This window comes from Malus domestica, chromosome 12 (assembly GCF_042453785.1).
Source record: "Malus domestica chromosome 12, GDT2T_hap1".
Taxonomy (NCBI): Eukaryota; Viridiplantae; Streptophyta; class Magnoliopsida; order Rosales; family Rosaceae; genus Malus; species Malus domestica.
The window spans coordinates 3,722,911-3,742,632 of record NC_091672.1 but is presented as its reverse complement, the minus strand read 5'-3'; the positions used below and the strand labels follow the sequence as shown (position 1 = coordinate 3,742,632).

At 34.1% G+C, this 19,722-nt stretch overlaps 1 protein-coding gene and 1 long non-coding RNA gene across 3 annotated transcripts; one reads left to right on the top strand and one right to left on the bottom strand.

The window, feature by feature from the left end:
- The first annotated feature begins 295 nt into the window (after positions 1-295).
- On the top strand, positions 296-7,910 carry LOC103430252 (DNA mismatch repair protein MLH1). 2 transcript variants are annotated; one of them, XM_070809648.1, is made up of 16 exons: positions 296-635; positions 723-895; positions 1,053-1,125; positions 1,402-1,536; positions 1,649-1,859; positions 2,114-2,262; positions 2,378-2,476; positions 2,613-2,682; positions 2,815-2,950; positions 3,574-3,668; positions 3,759-3,867; positions 5,220-5,382; positions 5,873-6,034; positions 6,408-6,576; positions 7,364-7,530; positions 7,641-7,910. In XM_070809648.1, exons 1-16 carry the CDS (start codon positions 399-401, stop codon positions 7,683-7,685), a joined length of 2,193 nt encoding a protein of 730 aa, XP_070665749.1. In that variant the 5' UTR covers positions 296-398; the 3' UTR covers positions 7,686-7,910. The 2 variants fall into 2 exon arrangements, with proteins under 2 accessions (XP_070665749.1, XP_028946194.2); XM_029090361.2 differs by having other exon boundaries at positions 324-635; positions 2,812-2,950.
- Positions 7,911-17,595: 9,685 nt separating this feature from the next.
- On the bottom strand, positions 17,596-19,144 carry LOC103430247 (uncharacterized). The gene is made up of 2 exons (XR_528725.4): positions 18,645-19,144; positions 17,596-18,456 (listed from the first exon to the last, which is right to left on the bottom strand). It is a non-coding gene; the product is annotated as an uncharacterized lncRNA (long non-coding RNA).
- Positions 19,145-19,722: the final 578 nt, after the last annotated feature.

Below are 19,722 nucleotides of genomic sequence, written 5' to 3'. Positions count from 1 at the left end.
TACTATAAACGCTATTAGGAGCTTTACACCTTTATTACCCAAAACTTGTGAAATGTAAATATAATTTTTATATCTCAAATTTACTTCTTTCATTGTTATTACATTTATGAATATTTTCGTAACGCAATTTCTTTTTATATTATTTTTGAAAAAATGAGTGGAGTCTTACATTGATCTAACCATAATAATACAATTTAAATTTACTTTGCAATAATTGAACTTAAGATCACATTTACAAATAAAGAAAAATACGTTAAAAAGTAGCAAACCCTCGTCAATTGAGCCAAAAAAATATAAAAAATAAAAATAAAAAATAAAATATAATTACACTCATTTCTTCTTCATTTTGGCGGTGCCGGGAAAATTTGGCGCTTCCAAACAAGTGCAGTGCAACGGAAATGGAAATTGAGGCAGAAGAAGAAGAGCAAGTCGCGACGGAGCCACCCAAAATTCACCGCCTAGAAGAGTCTGTGGTGAACCGAATCGCTGCCGGCGAGGTCATCCAACGCCCTGTCTCCGCCGTCAAAGAGCTCGTTGAGAACAGCCTCGATGCCCGCTCCTCCTCCATCAACGTCGTCGTCAAGGACGGCGGCCTCAAACTCATCCAAGTCTCCGACGACGGCCACGGCATCCGCGTCAGTCCTTTCTCCACTGATCTTTTTCCATTTTATTAAATTTTGAATTATTTCTAAATTTATTTACGAATTTACGATTCATTGCAGTATGAGGACCTGCCGATCCTGTGTGAGCGGCACACGACGTCGAAACTCTCGGCGTTTGAGGACTTGCAGTCGATAAAGTCGATGGGGTTCAGAGGAGAAGCACTTGCCAGCATGACGTACGTAGCTCACGTCACCGTCACCACCATTACCAAGGGCCAGTTGCATGGTTATAGGTGCGTGCCCATTACCTGTTTGATGAAATTCCCAGAAAATTATATGATTTGTTCATAGAAAGAAATGGCCTTTTCATTTTAATCTTAGTGATAATTATTGTGTTATACTTGTAATTTATGATTTAGTTTTGAAATAATTATAATTTTGTGGGTTCAGGGTATCTTATAAAGATGGTGTAATGGAGCACGAACCGAAGGCGTGCGCTGCTGTAAAAGGAACTCAAATAACGGTGTGAACAACAATTTTGCTCTTGGTTTGCTTTAGTCTTAAATTGTTAACAATTAGAGCAGTTTAACTTTAAAATTTGCCCAATAAACTAAAAAAAAAAAAAAAAAAAAAAAAAAAAAAAAAAAAAAAAAACCAAATGGTTTAAAGGAAAGAAGGCAAATGACCATTTTGCTGGACGTTGAATGCCTGCCAAATGTGATGAATTACTTTCTATGTTTTGGTTTAATGGGATGAAATTATCTTTACGGGTGAATTAAGTGGTGTTACTTGTTATCAGATTGAGAACTTGTTCTATAACATGACTGCCCGGAGAAAGACGCTACAAAATTCTGCTGATGATTATTCAAAGATTGTAGATTTGCTAAGCCGGTTTGCAATTCATCATATGAATGTTAGCTTCTCCTGCAGAAAGGTAGGTTGCTGTTTCACTCACTAAGGAACTTGTCTTTCTACTTCACCGATCTTTTTCATGGGTAGAAATTCAAAATCCCGATTAAAATCTTTTTTTATGCTATAACTATCAGCATGGAGCTGCTAGAGCAGATGTTAATTCTGTTTCCACGGCATCAAGGATTGATGCAATTCGATCGGTGTATGGGGTGTCTGTTGCTCGCAGTCTGATGACAATAGAAGCTTCAGATAAAGATCCTTCTAGCTCCGTTTTTCAGATGGATGGCTTTATCTCCGATTCAAACTATGTTGCCAAGAAGATAACCATGGTGCTTTATATAAATGGTATGAACTATCCATGGAATGCCATATCAACACAAGAAAATTATAGTATTAAAGATTATTATTTCATATTTAGTGTGTATTTTAGCACATTAAGTTGAATTTTGGAAATATTGTAAATCGTAGGTAACAGTTCTCTAATTTCACGCCTTGGAGGTTATTTATATTAGTAGTCTCCCTAATTGTTGATATGTTTTCTTATTCGTTTTTCTTCTTTTTGACTTATACTGTTTGTTTTTCTTTTCTTAAAACCACAGATAGATTGGTTGATTGCACCGCTCTGAAGAGAGCTCTAGAAGTTGTTTATGCTGCCACATTGCCAAAAGCATCAAAACCCTTCATATACATGTCAATTATGTTACCACCTGAACATGTTGATGTGAATGTTCACCCGACAAAGAGAGAGGTATGTGTTTCTAGTGTTAGGGTTGTGTGAGATTATTTAGAAAATTCAGTCAACCTTTAAAACACCAAATATTTACTTTTTTTAATCGAGAAAATGAAACTCTTTTGTTATGCAGGTAAGCCTTCTGAATCAGGAAATCATCATTGAGAAGATACAGTCAGTGGTTGAATGGAGGTTGAGAAGCTCCAATGAGACACAAACATTTCAGGAACAGGTAGACGGAATCTGCACTTATCTTCTGAATCTCCTTTCTTTTTAGTTTGACTCCATCTCTGGAGCCCTGATTCTAATGAATATTACCATCTAAGTTGTGCATCTTCCTGTCATCTTTTGTCCAATTCACATTACAGGCAGTCGAACCTTCTTCATCCAGCCAAATGGTTTCAAGAAAGGATTCAAATCAGAACCCCTCACCATCTGGTAAGTTTAAATTCCTTCCTTTAGATTGTGTTCATACCTTCTGTAGGCTTCAAATGTTGGCATATTCATTTAACTATAACTCTGGTACTGTTCTCAGTTCTGAAGTGTTTTATATGGTTGTATTATTAGCAGCATCAAAATTACACAAGGTTCCAGTGAATAAAATGGTTAGAACGGATTCATCAAATCCTGCTGGTAGGTTGCATGTGTATTTGCAACCAGATCCTCGTGGCCATCTTGAAAGGAATGCTAGCTTGACAGCTGTTAGGTAAGACCTTATGTCGTCCTTGAACAATAATTTTAATACTTGTAAACTCTGCAAGAAAGAGAAACAAGAAACACATTGATTTACCAGATTGGATGAGGACTAGATTTCCGTCATCATTTTAGCAGGCTGGAACACAGAAGTGGACTGCTTATCACACAGAAAATTAAAAAAAAAAAAAAATTGTCTTACAAGAAAAAACCCCTGATGAGTCTTAGTTTCCATTTCCTCCTATCAGGAATATGTGCTGAAACCTTGTTATTCTCCAAAACTGTCATTGGTCCAGAAAATTACTCAAACTTTCATCTTTATAATTTTTTTTTTCAAAAGAACCTTGCAGTTGAGACAAATGAAGTGGTCACTTCCTCTTCCAAATCATCTGGTCCATATCCCCCATAGTAATGTAATTCCTCATTATCCTTGTCTTTTTCTTGTTCTTTCTCATCCAGTTGAGTTTGTTTTCCTTTTCTGGGCACCTCACTGTGCTTTAGTGTAAGGTTAATCTTGGTTTGTTGTATCATCTAAAATATTTTTAACTCTTTTGTTTGATAATCATTCCATTAAATATGTAATTTTAAAATCTCAATGTAAGTACTTCAATTTGTATGTAAAATGTTGAATTACAGATCTTCTGTTAGACTAAGACGAAACCCAAAGGAAACCGCTGATCTGACCAGCCTTCAGGAGCTTATTGATGAAATTGACAGCAATTGTCATTCTGGTTAGTTTTTGACCAAGTTTATTTGTCTGTTAATTGGCGGAGACTTGCTTTATGTTAGCTAGATCTAGTTGATGCCTTTTGGTATTGTAGGTCTACTGGACATTGTGAGACACTGCACATACATTGGAATGGCAGATGATGTTTTTGCACTGCTTCAGCATGATACCCATCTTTATCTTGCAAATGTAGTGAACTTGAGGTAATGATCCAGTTGCTTAAATATATAGCAATTTGCAATATCTTGTAATGTGGACTACATTCAATAGTTTCTGCTCTTCAAATGTTAAAAGCATCAAGTTGCAAAAAAATTTCAGTTGTGACCGTCAGGAGTCTCCCTTCCGAACATTGGCAACGGTAAATCAAATCATGACATAGTAAAAGTCCCAGAATTGATGTTGTTGCTTAAGTGAAGACTGATAGAAGATTAGACATTTGTCACTAGATTCTGATGACATCAAATTATAACAAAATGAGTTCTAATTTGTGGAGTGTTAAGACTGTTTGGATAGCTTACTCAAAACAATATATCTCTGTTAGAATTATATTGATTAAATTCCATTCCTGCACATATGCCACCATGCAAAATAGTTATCTGTTTGGTTTGGCTTCTTGGCAGTACCAAATAACCAACCTGGTTTCCTCTCCCAATGAACTCAACAGACCACAATGAAAAGTTTTGTCCATTTATCATTACACTAGTAATATGCTGAGCAGTTGTGTGCTGTGAATAATTCAAGTCAGTGCAGACTTATCATTGTTTCCCATTGTAGAACTCAACTTTAGTGAGCAAGGTACTAGAAAAAAAGACCTGAACTTGAAAAGACAAAAGAAAAAGTCTGAGGAAAGGGCATCTTGAACAGTAGAAAACGGATGCAAAAAATCCAGAGCCAAAAAACATACAAGGTAGAAACTAGAAGAGCTGGGGAAAATCCAAAAAGCAAATCCACCAACGAATCCGTCATCAAGCAGAAGAAAATGCAGAAAAAGTTAAAATTGCTGCTGGGTCATAAAACCACTGTCTGGAAAAGCACCTGGCAAATGCTTCCTCGGAAGCACTTGGATTTTTAACAAAAATTGCAACATGCTTCCAATAAAAGCACTTCTAGCAAAAGCACTTATGAGTACTGAAGCAGTCCCAAACAAACCTAATTTAAATGACAGGGAGTCAACCCTTCAATTGTTGTTTACTTAATAGATCTTCTATGAACAATCTTTGAAGATTGGGATAGAGATAGAAATAGATTTCTTGCTTCCTTGTGGCCGTCTTTGTTAAAACACTTAAGAGATGTTTCTTTTGGTGCCATTCATCTTGATTAGTCTGTAGCTTTGTAACGAGTGTGGCAGCCTGGTCTTGCATCTTTTTGTTTGATTTGGTCCAAGCTTTCCTTGTTTTGTTTTGTTTTGTTGTAGGTTTGTTTTTAATGGATTTCTTGTCCTTCCCCTGTTGGTACTTTGTACTTCCGTCTTCTATAAATTTTTGTTTCCTATTGAATAAATTGTTTCTGAAGACAAGTTTACTAATACATGAATTATTTCTCAATGAAATTACAGCAAAGAGCTCATGTATCAGCAAGTCCTGCGTCGGTTTGCCCATTTTAATGCTATACAAATAAGTGAGCCAGCCCCACTGAAGGAGTTGATTGTGTTGGCACTAAAAGAGGAGGAGGATCCAGAATGCAGTGTGAATCATGAACTTAACGAGAAGATTGCAGAGGTAATGCATGCACTTTCTTCAGTTTTTGGTTTATCTTTATGTATGTCTTTTATGATTAAATATCGGAACCTTCCCTCATAATCATAGAGAAATTTCTTAATAAACCCTTATTTAATAATCCAAAAATTGCTAGCAGATCTGACTTGCATTATAGTTGCGTATGATTTCACAACTAAAATAGTAATAAGCAAACAAATCCATTAAATGTTGAAAATAATACAAAAAACAGAAACAAAGAAAAGAACCCACCCCAACCATCACTAGAACAAACAGGCAACTCTTGATGTCAAGATTTTAAGAGAATGTGGACGTGACCTTCTGCCTTCGGTTCAATGATAAAAACTGTCCAATTTTAGTTCGTCCTGCAAGCGTACTTCGCGGTCCATAATTCTGGGATGAACATTCTAACGTCCAGTACTTTAAAGCCGATAGTCTTAATTAGCTGAGTTTTGATTTCACTATAACACAGTGAGGCATGATGCTTCTGCAGATGAATACAGAACTACTCAAGCAAAAGGCTGCTATGTTGGGGGAGTATTTTTCCATTCATATAGATAATGATGGAAATTTGTCTAGGCTTCCAGTCATACTTGATCAATACACACCTGACATGGATCGTGTCCCTGAACTTGTGCTTTGTTTGGGCAACGATGTAAGTTCTTTTGTATTTTCTTCCTTATCATGATTTTGCCGAAATGATAATTTTACTGGTTTTTGTGGTGATTCTCAATGCTAATTGTACAATTCCTTGTATGTTGGAAATTAAAGCCAGTTGGGTTATTCCAAAAGGTTGTTTTGAGCTTCTAAGTAACAAGTTTGAGGCTTTAGGAAGGGGGAAGAAAACTAAAGTTAGTGGGGTTGTTTGGTGGCAGTTTTTTGGAATATTTGGTTGGAGCGTAATAGAAACTTTTGAGGTTTATCAGGGTGCGGGAGTAGATGAAAGCTGGGACCTAGTTAGATATTGGCAGCTCCTTATTAAGAAATATCTTGTTTTGTAAACTTTAATTTTCTGTTCATTGTTTTAGGTTGATTGGGAGGAGGAAAAAAAATGCCTTCAAGTAATTTCAGCTGCACTTGGAAATTTCTATGCCATGCATCCTCCTATGTTGCCCAACCCATCTGGTGATGGCTTGCAATTTTACCAAAAGAGAAAGCCTTTTAGGAATCCTGAAGAAAGTACCTCATGCAATACTGGTATGTTCGCAGCTGGATCTGTTCAAATATAGTGATGTGTTAAGTACTGTTCGGTCCTATAAAGTGATTTTAAATGTTTAAAAGTTAGTTTTCGCGTGGAAAAAGAGACTAGATTTTTAACCTTCCATTAAATCTGAACCAGTGTACATCATTAGAAGGATAAATCATGTATAATTGAGGCTGATGGGAATCTTGAGTTAGTGTGATTAAAAACAATGACATGAATAGGTTGAAGATTTACTTCCTAGAATTTTACCTTTGCTTTGTGCTTGGATTGGAAGGTGTCTTTTACTGCTTCTCAAGTCAGCAATCATGACACATTTCTAGGAGATAGAGAAAAACAGTAACAATAGGGGTACCTTTGTTGTCAATTTGCAAAACTGCATTCAGTGTATCGATGGAGATCTCCAGGCATCTCAACGGTTGCCTTTTTATCTTCCAAAACGTCATAACCTATTCCTTTCATTTATGCTTCAATTCCATAGGGATCTCCAGGTATTCGATTGATTGTGTTCAGTTTTGGTATTAATTTTATTAATTTACTAAAAGAGGAAAACTTGATCAAAGAAGACTATTCCAAACTTGTTTGGTCTGGGAACTAGAACTGAATGAATCAACTCAGTTGGAATAAGTTTGAAAACATCATGTTTGAGCGAGATCCGGGCTTATGTTCCACTGTCATTGCTGCTGGGAACAAGGATGTCATTTCTTGTGCCCTTTCCCCCACATACAGCACATCACCAGTTATTTCTCTGAAGTACCTTGAAGTGATTTTTGGTGTTTACAGGAGATGACGACGTCATGACAGAAAATGAAATTGAGCACGAACTAGTTGCAGAGGCAGAAAATGCATGGGCTCAGCGCGAATGGTCAATCCAGCATGTTTTGTTTCCATCAATGAGGCTCTTTTTCAAGCCACCAAATTCTATGGCTACAAACGGAACATTTGTACGGGTATGCTACATTTCTTTACGAGCCAAAGACATACCTTAATTAATTACTCCAGGATTCTTCGGATAATTTCAGTATGCTTGGTCACTCACCTTACGCTTAATCCTGCACAGGTAGCTTCACTGGAGAAACTATACCGGATTTTCGAAAGATGCTGACTCCATTCATCAGTGTAATGGCAGACGGCATTACGCAGTAGGCTCTTGGCTCTGTAAAGATGTTAACGCCATTCATCTGTATAATTTTGGGATAACATACCAGTTAAGGGGCATTGTTTTCTTCTATAAGGGGTACCTTACCATTAGTTAAAATCTGTAAAATTATTTGAGTTTTGAAAGTGGCCTTCATTTTTCTAAATGCTAAAATGCACGAGTTGAATCTGACGTCGGTATTCCGCCAGTCCCGGAGTTCCTCCAGTGCCTTACAGAAATTAGAATGAAAATGCTTATCCGTGACCCTGGATTGTGTGCATAGTTTGCGCATGGCCCGAGTAGATAGTGTATTGACGATGTATCTTCATCATATTATATACTATCAGTATGGTGGGGATACGTTGTTAATACATGATCTATGCGGTTCATGCGCACAACCCAATAGCTCGGGTGAGCAAACCTCAGAATTAGAAAATGTAACAGAAGGCATTACTAGGAGTCACTTTTTTGTAAGAATGATATTTGAATGAAGATCTAAAAAATGAACGATTTGGATTATGAGAAAATATTTGGAGCGAGCTCAAACGCTTGGTCTGTCATATACACTAACTAGCCTTTAGGATTGGGGGACACCCATTTTGAAACTCTTTCTTGTGGTTCTCATTTATAATCCTTTTCAAGGATTCGAACCATTTATATTTCAACGTTCTCCAAAAAGAAAAAAAAACTTAAAACGACTATCATTTAATTCAACGGTCATATGGTTTTGGATTTAGGTGATTTATGGTAGAAATGATCTTTGAATGAAGATTTAAAAAATAGACAGTTGGATCATGGATCGTTAAAATACGTTACAATTTGCATCTCTCTCTGTCTATTGCTTTTTTCTCGTCTGACTTTCTGCAGCAAGTTCAGCGATCGGATGAGCATCAGAAAATTCAGAAGAACTGTGATCTAATTTCGTTGTTGCTTCGCATACATATTAAATATGTGTGTTCAAGTTCTTGTCCACACACTTGCACCACTCTTTCTAATTTTAGGTTTACATTTCTATTTCATTCGTTGAGAATGAGATCGCAGCAAGTGCTTCAATATTTGGCCCAAAAATTAAATTGCATTGATGATTTGATGGTTACCATACAAAACTTCGTCCTCCTGCAGTTACCTAGCCCTGCATTTGAAGCTATTGCTGTCCTACAGAAATCAATTCTTTAATTTATTTCATTGTAAACAAGTTCTTCCAATCTTATTTTGAAAGGTTTTTTCTTTTTTTTTTTCTGTCAAATTGTTTTGGAAGGTTGGCTCGCTTTTTTAGATATAAAGAAACAACAACAAAACCTTATCCCATTAAGTGAGGTTGGCTGTATGAATCCTAAAGAGCAACTGCTCTTGGTTTTGCGCCAAATCTTCTATTAGCTCCAGGTGTTTCATGTCTTTTTTTTTTCAGAGTATTTTCAAGTCTTTCTAGCTTTGCTTATTTTGATGAAAAATAGAATTTTTGAGGACATATATATTTACTTAAAAGATGAAGTGGGCAGGATGGAATGAAAATCATAGTGCATTTGAGGACTTTGGTGTTTTCTTGTACTCCGCATCGTTGCCAAAAAGCGCGGCACACCTTGTTGCCTCTATTGTTTTAAGATCGATCATACGGGCACGATCGACTTTTGAATACTTTAGTTGAGGAGGTAAACGTTGATCTTCGTACTTTATACAATTATTTTGTATTGTTCGGCGACAAAATAAAAATTAAGAAAAGTACAGGAATTGGTTGCTGGAGTTTGACTTTGTAGTTAAATTTTAGCTAGATGCAAGTGAATTTTGAAAATGCACTTGAAGTTGCTTCTTGCAAGAAACACCTTTCAAAATGCACTTCAAGTGCTATTGGAACACAAGATACTTTGACCAAAAACGTTTTTAGTCATTTTAAAGACATTTCTAAATAAATATGTATCTCAAGTGCCTTTTTTTATGTGTCAAACACATATTTGGGAGCCCTAAAATATTTAACTATGATTGGTTTACTTTAATTTATATTGAGAAAACTAAGATTTTTTTTTTCAAGGAAAATTACAAATGGAAGTAAGATAACCAATTTCTGGGAACTATTTTGTTGTACCATTGCAATAAAATTCTTAACCCATGCTTACCCTAATGCACTGTGTGTTTTAGGTTCAAGGAATACATTGTTAATCGTACAATTCTGTATGGACAGTCCCGCACCAGAGCTGAGCAGAAATGTTGTTTGAGTATGACGTCGCTTGTTTCTTTAATCCGAGAAAATTTATGAACACATGAAACCAAGTTTACTATAGAGAGAAAGAAGAAAAAAAAATTCTTTCAAAAAAAAAAAAAAAAAGAAGAAGAAAAAGATTTTTGAACTTCAATCCTTTGAAGGGAGCTTTATATATAGAGACAAAAACTCTTAATACAACCCAATTCTCACAACTTCAACAAAATTAATATGTGTCATAATCTTAACCAATCATCGACTATTTCTGCAAAATTAGTTTTGAAATTATATGCAGAATTAGTTTGTATTTTTTTATATAATCAATTCAACTCGTCCTCGACTATTTTTGCAGAATCAGTTTAATTCGTCATCGATAATTTTTGCAGAATCAATTCAATCTGTCATCGACCATTTTTGCAGAATTAGTGCAACCTGTCTTCGACTATCTTTGCAAAATCAGTTCAACCCGTCTTCGATCATTTTTGCAAAATTAGTTCAACTCGTCCTCGACTATTTTTGCAGAATCAATTAAATCAGCCCCCGACCATTTTTGCAGAATCAGTTCAACCCGTTTTCGACCATTTTTTAAGAATCAGTTCAACATGTCCTCGATCATTTTTGTAGAATCAGTTCAACCCGGTCTTCGACCATTTTTGCAGAATGAGTTCAACCTGTCTTGACCATTTTTGCAGAATCATTTCAACCCATCTCCGACCATTTTTGCATAATCAGTTCAACCCATCCTCAATCGTTTTTGCAAAATCAGTTTCAAATAGATCGACCCTAGTAAAAATTATTGAGTTAACATGGCTGCGTTAATCTAGGTAAATAGTAAACAAGAGACAAATCTATATCTTGCCGAGCCGATGACGAAAATCTTATTTCTATTCCAAGCAAAAATACTGCTACCACCACCATATTGTATCATTAGACTTTTAGCTTTCTTCCCCTCCATAACATTTTATGCAGTTGAATGGTATTATGTATGACATTGAGAAATAATGATAATATTCAATGATTTAGTAGAAAATAAGATTTGCGACTGGTTTTGTCATTAAGTCTTCAAGCTTTTCTCTTACTAACTAAACTACTAAGGTCTATAATTATATATAAATATTTGCACCACCAGGTCCAACACCGTGGGATCCCCATCCATCATAAGTATTAATGATCTTGCGTAAGCCCTGCATCACCGTGAGGACCACCAATCACAAAGCAACCCTCATGCGTGTTCCTTGGGACAATTTTGCTTTTGCTTACCATTTCTTTTATGAAAAATTACATTTTTACACTAAAAAGTCAATCCTGGTATTATTCACTTTATCCTTTATTTTGTCCTTATCATTAAAACTCAAAGTTTCCAAACCCTTTTCATTAGTTTTCCTATTTTTATAACTAAAATTTTAGAGGAAAAAAAACTAATGATGTCATCTTCTACATGTATTAATTTTTGTCCCTCCTTGAAATGTTTAAAAAGTGCCATCTCAATATAAAATTAAGTATTAGAAGTATACTCTATATGTAATTTTTCCTTGAAAATATTGAAATTTTATTAAAATCTGGTGTTAGATAATATTGATTTTAGTCATTTGATGTGTACTTCAATTCAAATCCATATTTTGTGTTTGTTTTAATATTAATCTGTATAATATTAATCTCTTTAAATATTTGAATTTATTAATATACACATTTTGATGTATTAATTTTGTTTAACTTCCTTCTGTTATATCCTTATAAATATACCTAAAATGAGAAAACCTTCAATAAAGAAAATAGTGAACATAAGAAGCATATTTGAATTCATTAGTGTCCAAAAATATATTAAAATGAATTCATGTACCTAAATGTCTGTTCCAAAATATATTATAATGACTTGATACACTTAAACGTATATATGTACTGAAATATATGTATTAAAACGTATTATATTGAAGTGAAGTACCTAAATGTATGTACCCAATGGATATATCAAAAAATAATAAATGACTTTTTTTTATCAAAATATATTATATAATTTACCCAAATTTTCATAACAATATATAATGTTGAATGAAATGAAAATTAAGATTAAATGTAGTTAATACCTTACAATTAGGAAGAAAAAGAGAAATAAAATAAGTCTTCTAAAAAAAAGGGACATATTCTTTGCTTTGTTTGACTTTTACAATAGTACTTGACCCTATGTTGATGGATCAGGATCCTCTCCTGAGCAGATGGAGAGGATCCTCTTGACCAGGCCCATCGGGCCGTTCATTTTTTATCCAACGGTTATAATTATTATAATTTTTAAAGAAACCCCCTGTTTGTAGCCGTTGGATAAAAAATGAACGGTCAGATGGACCTGGTTAGGAGGATCCTCTCCATCTGCTCAGGAGAGCATCCTGGTCCTATGTTGATGATCCTTACGTATGTCAAATAATCCACATTAATTTGAATTAAGCTCTCTACCTTATGTTTGTGGTCTATGGACCCCTTTCCTTCATGTTTTTGTGTCCCACGTTTTTTTTTTCTCAATCGAGATATTTGAATCCATAAGATCATAACCAATTGCTGATCTGCATCAAATTTAGATGGATGCTGTGGTTATGCAACATGATCGAGCAGAATACATGATCAAAGGGGTATTCTTTTGCCTTGAATTTTGTGTTGCTATTGTTGATTTGAATAGCATATTGATAATTTAACAACTAATATATTATATTGTCGGTTCGACCGTCAATGAATATATAATAAATCTTATCAGTGGTTTGTAAACCATATATATACCATCAATGCAAATGAAATAACGAGTAGAATGTTGTCTCGTTTGAAAGTATTTTTAAAATGATTAAAAGCGTTTTGGTGAAAATGTTTTTGGAACTAATCTTTAATAAAAATACAAATTAATTATGAAAAAACTCTTGAAGCATCCTACAAGAAGCACATAAGTAGTGCTTTTGGCAAGTCGCATTTCAAGCTTTTGGAACCCAAAAATATTTTCTCTAGAAGCCCTTGTAGTCATTTTAAAAGCACTTCTAAACAAATCATGTATCATTAAGCTGCTTATGTAGGAATCACTTCTATTGATCATAAGTGTTAACAAATCAAATGACAAAAAAAACAAGAAAAAGTTAAGTACAAACGCTGATTTTTATTCATATTGCAAAAACAACTACATTATGAAAAGTCTACATCTTATCAAGACTTAATTCCTACATAGTTATATGCATTTATAAAATACCTCATCATGGAACAAATAGGAAAATAATATTGAACCCTAATACCAAATATGAATGCAATTATAAAAATATTAAAACAACCCTACCATAAAAATAAGCCAAATTTTTAACTTGCCAACTTTTCCAACAAGTGTTTGAAAGTGTTTATTATAAACATGCAGAAACTTTTAAACTTTTGTAAAAATTTAAGTGGTTCATGAAAAAGCAATTGAAAGTGTTTCTTGAAGAAAGCGCATGCGCGCATTATATATATATATATATATATATCAGGTGCTCTCTAGAAAATGATTCTACGACCTAGAAGCGTTTTAAATTTCTTTTGTCAAACGTAGCTAATTAAAAGCACTATTAATTGTCAGAAAACACTTTTAATCTTCCAAAAGCAATCCCGAAAGACCCTTAGTTAGTTTATAGATCAAGAGTTTAGTTATTAGTTTATAGATCAAGAGTTTTTTTTTCCTTTCATAGAATGATATTTACATTAAGACCTGAGGGATTTGGGCTAGGCCACATAATGAGCTAATTGTAACAATTTGGTATCAACCTCACTAGTCATGCTAATCGAACCTAGGACATCTCACTTAAAGTTGAGAAGAAAATCACTAGCCATAGTGGTAGTAGTAGTTTAAGGTCAAAAGTTAAGGGAACCTTTGGAAGTAGGAATATTTTTTTTACAACGATATTATGTAGTAATAGAAAGGAATATTCTATTGAAAGGGAGATTGGTTATGCTATATAATGTGCCAGTTATAATTAATTAAGTATTGAACTCGCCTCAAATAGAGCTGTAAATCGGCTCGAAATAGTTCAAGCTTGCATCGAGTTCGGCTCGTCAAATAATCAAGCTAAGTCTAGTTGGGCTCGATTAAGAGACAAGTCAAGCTTGATCATTGGTGTGTTCGGTTAGTAAAGCTTGTGATAGCTCAAAATTTTTTTTTCATGAGATAGGTCAAGGAAGGCTTGAGCTCGGCTCGATATTCAAGCTTGAGAAACAATAAATTTTCGTAAATAATAATAAAATAAACATGTCTTCAACTATTCATTATTGTTTTGCATAGAACTCAAAGTTTCCAAACCCTTTTCATTAGTTTTCCTTAATAATTGTTTTATTGTATTTCTGGTATAATGCGTTTTAGTATCCAAGTCCAACTAATGAACTAAATTTATTTATTTTTCTATAGAAAAGATAGCTTAATAGGGTTTTCTTATTTCTTTTGGGGTTCAATGGAAATAAAGTTGCTGCTCAAAAAAATACAAAAGTCAAACAAAAAACTATTTGTCAAATTGTTCACTAGCTATTCCAAGTGCATTAATATGCTTCAGAACTTTTAGAGGTAAGATATTGCCATAAATTGTATTGATTTATGAAAAATACTATATCTTGATATTATTTTTTGGCTTAAATGTTAGAATGGTCCATGTGTTTTAGTCACTGGAGCAATTTAGTCTCTGTGTTTTCAATTTGGCTAATTTGGTCTTTGTGTTTATTTTCGTTAGCTAATTAAGGACATTTTCATCTAATTTTTGTAAAAAAATTTATAAACTACTATAAACTTATTTATAAAATTATTTATTTGATTTGAAATATTTAAATATGAATTAAAATAAAAAATTAAAAGAAAAATTATTCTTCTCTCAACTTGCCGACATCCTCCCTAATGTTACCCCCCTTTTTTTTTTCTATATCACAACCTTAATCTTTTTTCATATTGAAAGTTTTATCGCTTATACGTGTTGTTTCTCATTGATTTGCTTTTTTCTGTAAAGAAAAATGGTAATTATATCTCTTATGAATTTTCTTATGAATTTTTTAACATATATTGAATGAAATGTCCTTAATTGGCCAACAGAGACCAACAGGAGGATTAAATTAACCAAATATAAAACACGGGGACTAAATTAGCCATATGACTATAAGACATGGACCATTTTAACATTTACGCCTTATTTTTTACAGAACATTATTGAATAGTGGTCACTATATAACATTATATATATAAAAAAAATATTTGATATGTTAGGCAACTCTTATGCATAAACTCTATCACGATAATTCAAATTTTTTTACATAATTGAACCAACATAGAAATAGCTCGAAGCAGTTCAGGTTCAGTATCAAGCTCAAATCTTTTTTTAGCGAGCTCGAGCTCGGCTTGCATAAGAATCAAGTCAAGCCTAGCTCGAGCTTGAAAAAAATTAAACAAGGCAATCTTGAGCACGATGATATTCGACTTGGCTCGGCTCGTTTACAATCCTAACCTCAAACGTCAAATACGTTCTCGTGCATTGTTCATATAAATTGTATCTTAGACCTCTCCCTTCCAAATAAGTTGAAATTTCAGCTGTTCGATTTGGAACAAGAAGTTAGAAAGAGTTAATCAGAATTGAATTGGGAGAACATGGATAAGAAGGATAGAGACAATTGGTATACCAACTTACCAAAACAGAAAATTTAATATTTCATCAGGTAGAAAATAAAATATCGAGAAAAAATAAATAAACAAAGAGAAGGGAGTGAAGGTGGAATTAAATTTGTATTTATTATCTGACGTAATACCCCTCTTTATGCTCAACTGTCTCAATTACTCCTGCATTTATGTTATTTAATGGTCTGTCAATCTAATCATATTTATTTTTCAATGCTCGAACTACCCAAACCACCCCACATTTTAATTTACATAATTATCCCTAAATTAAAATCCTTTTGACCTATATATAACAAATCTGTTAGAAAACAGATATGAATTATTTGGTAAAATTGGCAAGTGTGTTATGGATGCTCTAAATTGCACCTGATATCGACAAATGACCCATACTCCCGTTCTTGTCATCACCCAAGTCACTTTTCTTAGAATTTAATGGCAATTTAAATATTTTTTTCCGTATTATCTATCTATATAAAAACGGAGAAATTTTCATAACATTCAAATTTCGCTTCTTCCAATAGGATTTAAAAAAATAAAATTATAAAAAGCCCATATTGAGTGGTTAGTAAGTTTATTATGTTTAAAAATACTAGTATTTGCCTACACACTTTACGTGTATTAACACATTTTTTAAGAAAATGAGAAGTGAGAAGGTGAGAGGGAGGGAGAGAGAGAGAACGTGGAGGGAGTGGGAGGTTTTTTTTTTTTTTTTTAATATTGGAGGTATTTTAACATCACCTGTAGATGAGGCTTTAATAAAAAAACAGTAAAATTTGGACCTGTCAAATTACATTATTACCCATCATTTTTTTGTGTGATAGAAAACTAATTTGTCTTTTTACCCTCTTTTGGTTGACAAAGAGGGTTTTATTAATTAGTAGAGATACTTTAATAACTAAAATAATTAATTTTTTTAAATATGGATATTATTCAAATTTTGTAATAATTAGAAGTTAACCAACTAACAAGTTATGGATATTATCCAAATTTTGATTGTTAGGATTTAAGGTATACAATGTTACTTCATACTAGTTCTGATAGTTCATTATTGTTTTGAAGAAGAGCGAGAGTCGAAGCTTGGTGATGAGAGTCGAAATTTGGTTATGTATGCAGAAACATTGCCTTTACCACTATAGTTCTTGTAGTTGATTAAGTTAATTAACGTTGTTTCGAAGAAGAGCGAGAGTCAAATATTGGTTCTAGATCCAGAAACAAGTCTTCTGCCACTAAAATTCTTATATTTTATCGTTGTTTTGAAAGAGAAGAGTAAGAGTCAAACTTTAGTTATGGGTGTGGAAGCAATGCCTTTACCACTATAGTTCTTATAGTTGATTAATTAACTTAACATTGTTTCAAAGAAGAGCGAGAGTCAAACATTGGTAATAGATGCGAAAACAAGTCTTCTGCCACTAAAATACTTATATTTTATTGTTGTTTTGAAAGAGAAAAGCAAGAGTTGAACGATTATGGATGTAAAAACAAGTTCAATGCCACTAAAATTATGATAGTTTATCATTATTTTTAACGAGAGTCGAACTTTAACTGTGGATGCAGAAACAAAACAAGTCATCTACCACTATCGTGGAAAATTTATGTTTTTGGTTTTGGACATGACATCATGAGTCATACATTTGGGTTAAGGTCTCGGGTTGCAATTTGAACAGAAGTTCAGCAAGTTTATATATTGACCCAATGGGGCCCAAAAGTTGTACTCTATCTGCTTCCCTTAGGTTTTAACCAGAATTTGTTGCTTTCAAGCTTGGAAGTAATACAAGCACTTCAGCAGGAAAAAAAATGAAAAAACAAGCAGAAAACGGAAGTAGTACAAGCACTTCAGCAGGGAAAAATGAAAAAACAAGCAGAAAAATGTACTTCATGTGACTGCAGAGAGCTATGGTTTTACTTTTATACATGCATCTTTTATTCGTCAGATAAAACTCAATGCAACTACCTGCCAATCTGTGATTGGATATAGTAATAACAATATAAGCCAATAAACAAAAAGCGAAAACAGAAAAAAGGTAAAGGCAATAGCAAAATAACAAAATATGATCCAACTTTTTTTTTTCTCAGATGAAAATGTTGGGCAGTTACAGTTAACCGTTTTACATCATTGACTTTCAGCTAAAGGGTTAACAAAGGCAGAAACAAACACCTTTCATCCCACCTACCAAACCCCATAGTGCAAGCCCAATTGCCCATCATCCATAACCTAATTTCTAAGATTAGCAAGGTCAATAAAAAAAGATAAAACAACATAGGTAGTGATATTCGCGCTCCACTCATTTTCAGATACCTAGTTAACAAGGTTCAACCAGCCAATTAAGGATGAATTGATCATTGTCTAGGTCAAATATTTTCCGCTATTTTTAATAACGAAAAAAATGTAGCTATATGGAGCGCCAATAGCGCTGCCTCCAGGAAGGAGAAAAAAAAAAGGGTTGGAAATAAACAGAGCCTAACATGAAGTCCTAGTAAAATTGGAAAAAAAAAAAAAAACCCAAAAAAAGAAATAAGAAATGAACGGATAGACTACTCTAGCTTTTAGCTTTTTTTTTAGCTCTTCCTTGTCTTTGAGGTTGGTGTGGTGGTAGTGGTGTCATGAAGAAAGTCTAGCAAAACAGTGCTCTTGCATTTAGGGCATTTGGGGTCGTCCTCCGAGAGCATCACATACATGAGGCACCTAGGGCACCCGACTAGCACCATGGAAATGGTCTCTGGGCTAAAATTGTCGTCTTGATTCAGCTCCGATGACACGCATGAGCTCGGCGGTGACGTAGGTGAAACAGTCGCTGATCTTCGTGGTGACTCCGCCAGCTGATGATTAGCCCTCGGTGGTGACAGGTTTAGCTTCAGGTCAAGCTTCGGACCGCCTCCGTTCCGTCTACTCATGGCTTTGGCTTTAAAAAACGTAAAAAAATAAAGAACTTCAGCTCTAAAATTCAGTACCACCAAAATTAAAACATGGAAACATGGAAATTGAAGAAACTATGAATTATATGAACACAAAAGTGAAGATAAAAGGGGGGGGGGGGGGTGCGTGACATAATATTACGGCAGAAAATTAAAGTATGTAGGATCGTTGTACCTTGGGGATTGTCGAGAGGGCTTGTGAAAAGGGAGGAGGAGGATGGGAATATTGGGTAACTTGTTCTTGGGTTGGGAGAAATTTGGGGGGTTAGGCAAAAACCATGAAAAGATGAGGGAACAAAAACATGGTCGTTGGGGAGGTGGTGTATGGACCTCGAAACACCATTATATATACACGCACAAAGAGAAGTGAAGGGGAGGGAGAGGAAGATGGATTTGCTTTAATGCTTAATTAAATTTTGGGGGAGAGGTGGAGGGTATAGGATGAGAGAGAAAATTGTTTAGAGAGGGATAGAGTGAGAGCAATTGAATTGAATCGAATAGAATTGAAGCATTGGGGTAGAAGAAGAGTGTAAGTTGAGGCCAGGAAATGTATTAATTGTTGGAAAATATCCCAATAAGAATGCATGAAATGGAAATTTGCTGTAAATATTGCAATTACAAATAGTGCAGCACAGCAGTAGGAAAGGAAGGCATTGCCAATTCATTCATTGCTTAGGCTAGTCGGTGTTTAATATCGAGTGAGAGAAGACGAGAGGAGATATGGCAAAAAAAAAGAAAAAAAAGGTAACTTTCATGAAAAAAAGGCTTGGATTAAGTTTATTTTAATGAAAAGACTTAAATTTTAATGAAAATTTCTTAAACTTTAATAAAAGAGTAATGATATTCTTACCATATTTTTATACCACATTTATATATCATTTTAGGTGACATCTAATGTGTATAGCCACATCATTTAAATTAATTTACATTTAATTTCAATTAAAAATTATTTAAAAAATTAATAATTAATAAAAAAGTTGGTTAATTAAATGGTGATTATGGTATACAAGTAATCTCCTTCTTCCTTTCCTTTCAATTATGCTTCTTCCTTCCCTTTTTTTTCTTCAAGCCTGTTTTTTCATTGATTTATGTTGATTTCCATGATTATGATCAAGCTTGATCTCCAGACTCTTGTTGATCCCTGTAGCCCCAATCTCCTCCCCTCCTCTTCATTCTCTAATCTTCACTGCTACTCCATGGCTTCTTCGCCCGTGATTTTTTTTGTTTTCTTTTCAAATTTTATTTTGTGGTTT

Excerpts from the sequence above, each read along its gene's own strand:
- LOC103430252 (XM_029090361.2), top strand. The coding sequence starts at position 399 with ATGGAAATTGAGGCAGAAGAAGAAGAGCAAGTCGCGACGGAGCCACCC. Across the intron at positions 896-1,052 it reads GGCCAGTTGCATGGTTATAG|GGTATCTTATAAAGATGGTG; the intron begins GTGCGTGCCCAT and ends TTGTGGGTTCAG. Across the intron at positions 6,577-7,363 it reads AAGTACCTCATGCAATACTG|GAGATGACGACGTCATGACA; the intron begins GTATGTTCGCAG and ends TGGTGTTTACAG.